The sequence below is a fragment of the Camellia sinensis genome, chromosome 4 (genome assembly GCF_055761805.1).
Source record: "Camellia sinensis isolate YWXY chromosome 4, ASM5576180v1, whole genome shotgun sequence".
NCBI lineage: Eukaryota > Viridiplantae > Streptophyta > Magnoliopsida > Ericales > Theaceae > Camellia > Camellia sinensis.
In genome coordinates, this window is record NC_138964.1 from 145,891,550 (window position 1) to 145,901,489 (window position 9,940).

The 9,940-nt window shown below is 34.1% G+C and overlaps 1 protein-coding gene across 1 annotated transcript; it reads right to left on the reverse strand.

Annotated features, from left to right (window-relative positions):
- Window positions 1–729: 729 nt before the first annotated feature.
- On the reverse strand, window positions 730–7,631 carry LOC114263425 (putative boron transporter 2). The gene is made up of 12 exons (XM_028203965.2): window positions 6,202–7,631; window positions 5,907–5,989; window positions 5,619–5,811; window positions 5,303–5,441; window positions 4,962–5,127; window positions 4,642–4,808; window positions 4,382–4,555; window positions 4,110–4,205; window positions 3,400–3,537; window positions 2,643–2,962; window positions 1,965–2,235; window positions 730–1,365 (listed from the first exon to the last, which is right to left on the reverse strand). Exons 1-12 carry the CDS (start codon window positions 6,303–6,305, stop codon window positions 1,048–1,050), a joined length of 2,169 nt encoding a protein of 722 aa, XP_028059766.1. The 5' UTR covers window positions 6,306–7,631; the 3' UTR covers window positions 730–1,047.
- Between the last annotated feature and the right edge of the window lie 2,309 nt (window positions 7,632–9,940).

Below are 9,940 nucleotides of genomic sequence, written 5' to 3' on the forward strand. Positions count from 1 at the left end.
ATGGACAGTGTTCAGTGTTCTCTTTTTTAGGGAAGTTCCCTTTTTTTTTTTTCCCCAATGGTTTATGCTAAAGAGAAATGAAAATGAGAATACCCTTTTGAGCCTAATTAGCTACAGTGCAGGTTTTTCTAAAACTAACTTTATTATATGAACAACAATAGCTTGAGTCTAAATGATTATGTCGACACAGCTTCATCTTTTTGACTTAGATCAATAAATAACATTATCTACAACTTTTAGAAAGAAAAATCGACCAAATCACTCAATATATTGACATTTTGATGGGAAATGGAGAATACTACTACTGCAATTGTAACTCTAATACAGTCTTTTCATTGCAATCAATCATAAGACTAGAAATAGGAGCGATGGATTTGGTAGATTACAAAAATGTTTGAGAGAGTATTTCTAGATGGATAGTAGGTGTTGCATTTTTTGCCGTTGCATATCTGGTATATGCTTTTTCACTTTTTTCTATTTTCTAAACCTAAACCAATGGGTTTTCGTATTAATGATTTCTGTGTAACATTGTTAATAGAAACTCAGCACGACTTAGAGTTGTTTTTATTCATTCCATCTCTTTTAATATAATTTCTTTTTAATGCATTGAGATCAAACAAGAAAGATCAAGCAATTAGCAGTTGATTTCAAGTTTCAACTTCCCAACTTGTATTGGTTTTGAATTCGGTATATTACCCATAAAATATATAGATTATGCAAGCAGAAACATGAAAACAAACATAATAACTAAATAATTATATCCAACACCCTTGTTCATCACATACATTTCTTTTGTATCTCCAGAACTACACCAAATTTTCTAGTATAAAATTCTTACAAAGTGTAATAAACATATTTCATTATCTTAATTTTGTCCTCTGCCCAGCATATATTTGGGTACAACAAAGAGTGACATATAAAACAACAGAGATTCGTGTGTCAAGTTAGATGCATTAAAAGAAACATGACACCTACAAGACAATATTTAGCTGCACAAAACCTAACACAAGACCTCTCAAGCACCATTGAATAAGAAATTTTAAAGTTTTAGACCGATGATGAACCGTGACTGCTTTGACCAAGGACAGATGGCCGTGGACTGGGGGTTTGGGTTTGCTTTACTTCGAGTCCTTTTCCGGTCATTGTGGGGCTTCTTTCCACTTTTAGTTCGTTGATTCGGGGACTGTGGGCCCTCTTTGACAACCGGGGGCTATATGCAGGGTTCATATGCTCTACCGAACCAGGGGTGGAACTTGTTATTTTGGGACTTCGTGCATGGCGGATCTCACCACGACTTCTTGTGATAATTTCATCAAGAATTTCCCCACTATCAATGTGGGGAGTTCTTGCCTGAGGATCTTGATCCTGGAAGTATATAGAACATGATATGCTCAGAAAAAAAAGCAAATTTAGATGTATAGATGATGAGATTATAAACTAGAATCACGATAAGTTCGGACTCTTGTTTTGTACTAATGGCACGTTTGTTTCAGCAGGAAGTATTCTGTTAAAAACATTTTTCTATGTTGGTTGCGCCCTTGAAAAGGTAATGGTTGTAGACTAGTGGCGTGATGGAGGCGGAGGCGGAGGCGGAGGTGATAGTGGTGTAGTGGAATTGGCAAGACTTTAGTCCAGAAAATGTTTTTCACCTATTAAGAGTGGAAACATTTTCCGTTGACTTTCGTTTTTTGTTGTACCAAAAGAAGAAAATGCAAAAAATATTTTCAAGAAAATATTTTTGGCCAAAACAAACGGAGAGTTAATATCAGCAAGATTCATAATCCTTTTTGTATGCACAAATAGACTCTTAATTCATATGAATTTTTGGAGGGCACAAATCTGACAGAATATGCAGAGTATCTAAATTTGTTCGCTTTAAAGATTCTGAAACTATTTCAAACTCATTTGCACTATTTGGAACATCTAAAACCTAGCTGAAATAAAGAAAAGGTCGGAGAACTTACTTCATAAGACATATTGTAAGCTATGGCAGGGGCTTCTTCGTATTCTGCAGCATCTAAGTCTTGAAGATGGGCTCCTTTGAAAAACTTCGGGAGCAAATACTGGCGTACTGGTACAAGAAGCATGATCAGAAGTGGGAAAAGCACACCAGCTATGGGGATCCATGTTATGCCAAAGCAACCGAGCAAGTAAGCTGTCTGAAACAGTGTGAACATGGCAATTGTTTTGAAGGGTACAGTCTCAACAAAGGTTGCATGATACTCCCCTAACACCCTGACAAGTTTGGTAATTAGGATTAGATCAATTTGACAGGAAAAGAATTGATTGCTTAAAATATAATTGTCAATAAGCTTATAGAATATAACTAAAACCAGAGGTGCAATATTTAAATTATTGCATAATGATAATGATAATAACAGTAATAATATTAAAATAAAAAAAATTAAAACTAGCATTCCAAGTCCATTACTTTTGCCACTAAACTACATGGCATTTAAAATCTAACCAAAGATTCACTTTTAGGAAAAGATTTTCAATGGAGAACGTAGAGAGCAGGAAAATTTCAGGGTAGGTATGACCTAGGGGATATAGACGGAGATTTTTTTAGTCCAACCAAGGCAATTGCATTAGTAAATAGATAAAACCATCACCGATAGCCCTAAACATAAGCGTAAACTTACTTGAATCTTCGACTAGGAGCAGTGAAAAGCAACAATATCCTCTCCCAAAATTGATTTCCAGGCAAGTTTTCAATTGCCATGAAAGCAAAATAGCCCCAAAGAACTGAAGTTGGGATCTTCTTTAGAAAAGGCATAGCAGCAACACAAGCACCAACCATTAATGCCTGAAGCAGATTGCTAAGGCGTTGTTCTTTCACTTCAACAGGTAAAAGATCATCAACATCTTTATCCACATCGAAAACAGTCTTATCAACCGGAGCGTCAATGTAACCAGTACTTGAGGCCAGTTGAATCGTCGAGTCTTTCAGCTCTTTCAACCCCTGCATGAAGCATTAAGTCAATGTACAAAACAGCACAATAAATTGTTATGGAAAAGGCAAAATTAAGAAAACCTAGAACAGAACAAGAATTTATGTGGTTCGGTGTTATAAGCCTACGTCCACAGGTGCAGAACAGTGAATGGGTTTCACTATGAATGTAGAGATTACAATGAGTCAGCTCTCTCTCAACAGCCCTTTGTTATAGAGACTCTCTAGATCATAAACCCTATAACCCTGAAATAACCCTTTAAATACAAGGATCTGAGAAGTAGCAAATTGGGTCAAAATAAACCCAAAAATACAAGTGTTGGTCGGACCTATTTTGTTCGGTCGTGCAGGTCGCTAATGGGTAATAAGCATAATCTAGGTTGAATTTGAAACACACCCAACACATATATAAATGTTCAGCAATTCCAAGAAATATTTGTATCATTTACCAGGCCCGGTGGTGTTTGATAGACAAGTGGAGTCTGCATTTCATTGTATGCTTCTTGCATGTTCTGGTACAATTGACCCAGGTTTGAATTTTTACTCATACTTCTTCTTGCTGCCGATACAAGCTTGTTCCGTAGAAGCTGTTTAAAGGAGGAAACAAAAGAAAAATCTTGTTGACAGAATGAAGAGACACTCAAAACAGGAAGAGAAATCTTAAAACAGACTACAAAAAGCAGGAATATGCCATTGCATTGAAAAAAATAAAAGAAAAGGACCCAGTTGGAAAACAAGTAAGGATGACCAAAAATACTGTGCAAAATTTGTATCCAAAACATCTTGTGATCAAATGACCCTTAGTGTTTTATCTTTAACATCAAGTGAAAGAAGAACGAATGTAAATGGGAACCAAATGCAAATGGAGAGACTTGAACCCAAATCTCCCCCCAAACTGAGCACTGATACCACGTGACGAGATACAAACAGAGAATGGCTAACGCAATAAGATTTCCTCTCTTTTTTTTTCTCTCTCTTTGTATCTCGTCACAAAAGCACCTTCCTTCATTCTGAATTTCCAACTTGGGTGTTATTCATGAGACATACAGATAGAATAGAGATATTGTAAAGAAACCCTTACATACTGAAATTTTTGATATAGCCAAATACAAATAAGAGGACCCCACTAAACAAACAGCCAAGTAAAATTAACTATTACCTGATGTTTAAGGGTGGCTAAACTTTTTGTATGCATTGGTGATTGGGGAATAACTCCATTGGAAGGAGGAATACCGATAAGACCACATAATATGACCTGGTCAGAAAACACAGTCAGGGTGGAAACGAAAAGCTGCATTCACTATAACCAAAGACTAAAAAACTCTAGTTCAATTATTAGCGTGAACTTTGAATTGAATAAAATTTAATAAAAAAATGAAGAAATAAAAATGGAAAAGATACTGCAGTTCTATGGTCAATATAGCTTCTTACCAAGAAGCCCAAAAGAAGAAGGTCATAATGATATGAAGCTGGTTTCTTCAGATTGAACTCCTTTTGTTGGGCAAGTTGAGATGCAACACTGTGATCAAAGTAATAAAGCACCGCAATCATAGTTGCTGGAATAAATGCTCCAACAATATACAGTGGGGGCACACTCAACATTTGCTGTGCAAGTACAGAGTATGATTTTCATAAGTAAAGAGTAAAAATTGTAAAAAGCTCTCCTTAGGAAGATGAAGTAAAGGAAGCACCTTGATAACAGTCCAATTTGAGTATGCACCAGGAGACCACGGATTTGGACTGAAAAGCCGCCTTGGTATTCCTTTTGGGACATCATTACTTGGTATATAAGATATAGCAGTCCAGACAAGCACCATAAGAGGGACACCATAATCAGCAATAAATCCCCGTAGCCAACCTTAGGAGCATATTTAAGAGTCAGAAACTCAGAGTGAGATAATTGTGTTGTAGTCTTTCAAACCTATGAACTTATGTTTGCAAGAAATACCACCCAAATAAGCTTTAAAATTTGAATTGTAAATCCATGAAATGCAACAAGTTAAATGCATACCTGTCCCATAGCGCCAGGACCTAGCTTTTCGGCTACTCAATGCAGTAAAAAGAAGGCCAAAAGATAGAACCAATGCAAACATTCCATTTCCAAAGCGCCAAGAAGGTTGAAGTGCAAGCTGATCAGGATTTTCTCTCTGGGGTTTCCCAAACTCCTCCACCAGTCCCTAAGATGGTTACATATAAGTTGAAAATACAATGAGAAGAGAGCATATCAGTTGCAAGGGCTTTTGTAAACCCAACGCTTGGGGGGGGGGGGGGGGGGGGGGGAGAAGGTACTTGTGAATTTAGCACAAACATGATTCTAAGCAGATTGACTAAAAGATTGTAAGGTATACTCACCCGAATAGCCTGCTGCATAAAGAGCATTGCAATTAGAAGGCCAAACAATTCACCAGCCACACGTGTAAATCTATTGATTATGGAGCATGCACCCAAAATTGCCAGCATGAAAAGCAGAAGGGCTGTCCACACACATACCCTAGACACAGTAATATTGAAAAGGTTACAAGATATGTATGTTAAAGTTACAAGAACAAACCAAACTAAGCCTATTGTCCCAATCAAGTGGGGTTGGCTACGTGAATATTTTTTAATAAAGTCAATTAAATTAAATAAATTCTTATATTTTTAAGTTACAAGAGTGTTCAAAATATACCATCCTGTCCAGGCTAAGAAGAGTTTTGGCCCCAAATCCTTTCGATCCTTCACAAAGTTGAACATAAATGTGTACATCAACACGGTTGGCTCGGCCACCCCTAGTATAAGAAGTGGTTGTCCCCCAATGATAGAGTGAATGATTCCGCAAAGTGATGTCGATGCAAGAGTTTGAACTGCAGTTAAAGTTCCCCCTGTACCAAATATGCATAGAACAAATTCTTAGCAAATCTACCGTTAAAATTTTAATATTAAGAGGACTTTGGCAGTTAAAAGATTATCCTCCAACCTGTATTTCTTTCTAGTTGCTCCCCGAAAGATATTACCGGAATCGCTGAAGCAAAAAATATATATGTTGTTGGAGCTAGGATCCTAAGCAAAAAAATGCAAGTACTAAGTTTTGGCAATTATGTGATATCATAAACATCCTTAAATGAATGTTTTTCTTAAAATTGATATGTTCAATCATAGGAACTTTAAATTTGAATAAGCTTGACTAGTATATCAGTGAATAAAAATCTACAACCACATGAAAGTATCATATTCATAGGCAATTTAACATGAGCTATGGAAGAGTCAGAAACCTGATACCAGCACGGAGTCCGCCAGCCCAATCTTGCTTGTAGCACAACAGTCTTCCTTTGAGATCATTCTTGATTCCACGAAAGGGAACAAATGTTTCTTCCATGATAACTTGAAATTATGCAAACAAGGAGGAATTTTGATTTTTTCTTTTTCCTTTTCCTTTGACAAACAACTAAAGGGACAAGATGATGCTGACACGGATGACACTAAACTCAGTTGAAGATTCAAGTGACTGGAGATGCCAATTATTACGATAACTAGATTTTTATAAGCAAACATAAGAAGCATGGGCAGAAAGACAAGGAATAATTGGTATCAATCTATTTCAGAAGAAAGGCTTGAAAAAAGAAATGTACCCCTAATGAGGTCCATGAATTGATAAGTATACAATTAGCAAATTTACATTTCAATGAATTTATAAGGAATTATTTGCTATACTACTAAGAATAACAAAATAATCAGTTAGTTATCAATGTAAATCAAGAAAAACTTGATTCCCTGCCAAGTTTTTTGACTACTTGACTTCCATATCTATTGGAAAATCAAATGATACTAACTAAACTCATTGATAAATTAAGACTCTGAAGATTAAGGGAATAAACAGGCACTCTCCATCTGCATAGATCTCAACAAGAGGTTGACTTCAAAAAAGATCAGATCCATCACCCCTACAGCTCATGAACTAATTCTCACCAAAATCACTCCAACAAAATAAAAATGTAGAAGAAGCCTAAAGACAAGTTACATGGTTTGAATTTATATGCCAAAAATTCCACAAAGTTTAAGAAATTAAGGTTCAGAAACCAAGTATACAAAGAAATTAGCGAAGACCCATTATCCCAAAGAGGATTAAATTTGCTTCAGAACAAGTCTAGACAAATGGGTGTCATCAGAAAACAAGCAAAACCTCAAAAACTACAAGAAATGTGCAGAAATGTTTGGCCAGGATGACAATTACAAGGTCTACAGATTGAAGACACAGAAATTAGCGAAAACCCATGATTGAAATCTGAGTGGGAATGGTTTCAGATCAGTTAAGAACAAATGGGCATTAATTAAACAAAGACAAACACACTCTTAATCTTACATTATGTGGAAAAAGACCCTTTTGGGACACAAACGGTTCAACTACTCAGAAAGAGGTTTTTGTATAGGCTAGAGTTTACATGACATGAGTTGGGGAAAACAGAGAGATAGAGAAGTTTCAAATGTACCCAGAAGATTGAGAGACTACAAATGAAGTAAAGCAGATGAAAACAATGAGAGAGAGAGAGAGAGAGAGTTCTGACGGAAACAAACTCAGGAGTGGAGGGATTTTTGGCGTGAATGGGAGAGAGAGAGAGTGTGTGGTGAGTAAGCATAAATAAACAACTCTTTTGAGAAATAATGGAACGGAGAGAGGGTGAACTAAAAATTAGGTAAGCGAATTGGGTTTGGAAAATGTCTCGTAACTCAAATTTTGTGGCTCAAAAGTGGCTCAAATGACCAAAACGGCGTCGTTTTGGCCATTTTTATGTTGTTCTGTACTCAAAACAACGTCGTTTTGGCCATTTGAGCCACAAAATTTGAGCTACGTAGCATTGTCGATTTGGTTTATCAAATCTTTTATTAAATTTAATAAAAATTTGATAAAAAATTTGATCTAATATAATATACTTTAATAATTTCATTAAATTTGGTCAGTCATCTGGTCTAGAGTAAATTTTCGGCCAAAATTCAGTCATCCAATCAATCATCTAGTTGATCATATACCCCGTCGTCCACTAACGGCTACCTAAAAAATTTGGTGAAAGACTAAACGCTTCATTAATTTGATAAAAAAATATACTTCTCCCTTCATTTAATATCAATTTGATAAAACAGTTAGAGTATCATTTTCATCAAATTTAAGATATGAGTCTAGATTGGAAATTACATAATTAAGCGTTATTTTGAATATGACTTATATGTTATTTTTTAACTTATTACGAAAAAATATATAAAAAAAAATAGAGAGATTATGTGAATTAAATAAGCTAATAAACTGATTTTTTTAGATGTTGCCAAAAGAGGCTTAAACAATTCATGATAAGGTAAAGAGTTTTTTAATTTTATTATCATATTTAAATTTAATTTAAAAAGTTTAAAAAATCATCAATATTGTAATTTATTTATCAAATTAAGGGAATTCATCAAATTAAAATTTAAAAAGGTGAAGTGTTGAAGATGGGGTTTTTTTTTTTCATCAAATTTGATAAAGAGATAAATTTGGAACAAAAGTGAATTTTTTAAAAAGATTTTAATGAAAATTTGATAACATAGTTAGAGAAGTTTATATCAAATCAAGTTTAATTTGGTCAAATTTAAGTTACATCATCTTATTTCAGTCACATTACTTTTTTACCACATTACTTCAAACTCAACCCATACTCAACTTATATTTTATAAAAAAATTAAAAAATACACTTATTTAGAACATCTCAAACCAATCCTTAAAATCAAAATTAATGAAATATTAGCCATTGCGGTAGTCTTTATCATTTTTAAATAAATAAATAATAATAATATTTTGTATTGTATAACGTGTATATGATGCCTCAGCAAATTATTCTTTCAGCCATTATCCAATTCCAAAATTGCCAAATAGGATCCTTTTTCATGATATATGTTGAGTATAATGGTGGTGTTTGGGAAGCAAGTTCCCAAATTTTTTTCTCATTTTTTTCACTAAAAGACAAAAGTTTTGCAAAACCAAAAAAAACACATCCAAACAAAATATCACATCCAACCCCATAATCATTTCACTTTTTCTCTCACAAACATCACATCCAACCACATAAAAACCCAACTATCTTCCCAAACACCAAAAATTTTTTATCTCATAAAAACCTACATCTACTAAAATCTACATAAAAACTCACTATTTAAGGCTTCTCGCGGTTCCGTTGCGTCATAAGAATTTCTAATTGGTCATTCCTCTAAAATTAGATAGATTAGAGAAAATCAATTCTCAATGGATTGGAAATAAATGTAAATCGATTTGACAGTTTACATTTTACAGATTTTTAACATAATAAAACCTATGGACATAAATATTTTTTTTTTTGATAATAATCCAATTTGCCTTATTAATAATGATTACAAATATGGATAATAATCCAATAAACCTCTATCTTGACGATGACTGTGAAAACCTAAAAAAGATTAGCAAGCAGTTGTTTGAGAGAAGTTGTCCAAATTTTAAAAAGCTGATAGTATATACATACATAGTCAGCTGTACATTTATTTATATTTGTGTATAGGTTAAAAAAGAAAAATAAATGAATAAAAAGTAATAGAATAGTAGGCAAGTATTTCAAAAATAGAATCTGGTTGACGTGCTTGCAGTTTGGTTGCAACCCGGTAACATCTAATTTGTTAGCCGTCCAAAGCTAGATGGATTAGAAAAAATCAATCAATATCCGTCCATTATCATCACGCATTCATTCAAAATGCAATCGATAAGTTCGATTCGATTAATTTGGACAGATCGATATATCCATTGAGCACTCCTAATATAATGTAACAATTTAAATTATTTAAATATCGATATATATATATATATATATATATTTATAAGTGCAATTCGAATTTTGGATGATTTGAATTACATAGGCCTTGTCTGGAAAAGGCTAAAAATTGACTTTTTAGGCTAAAATTTATGATGAAAAAAAGAAGAAGACAAAATAGACTAAAATAAGACAAAATAGGCTCAATTTG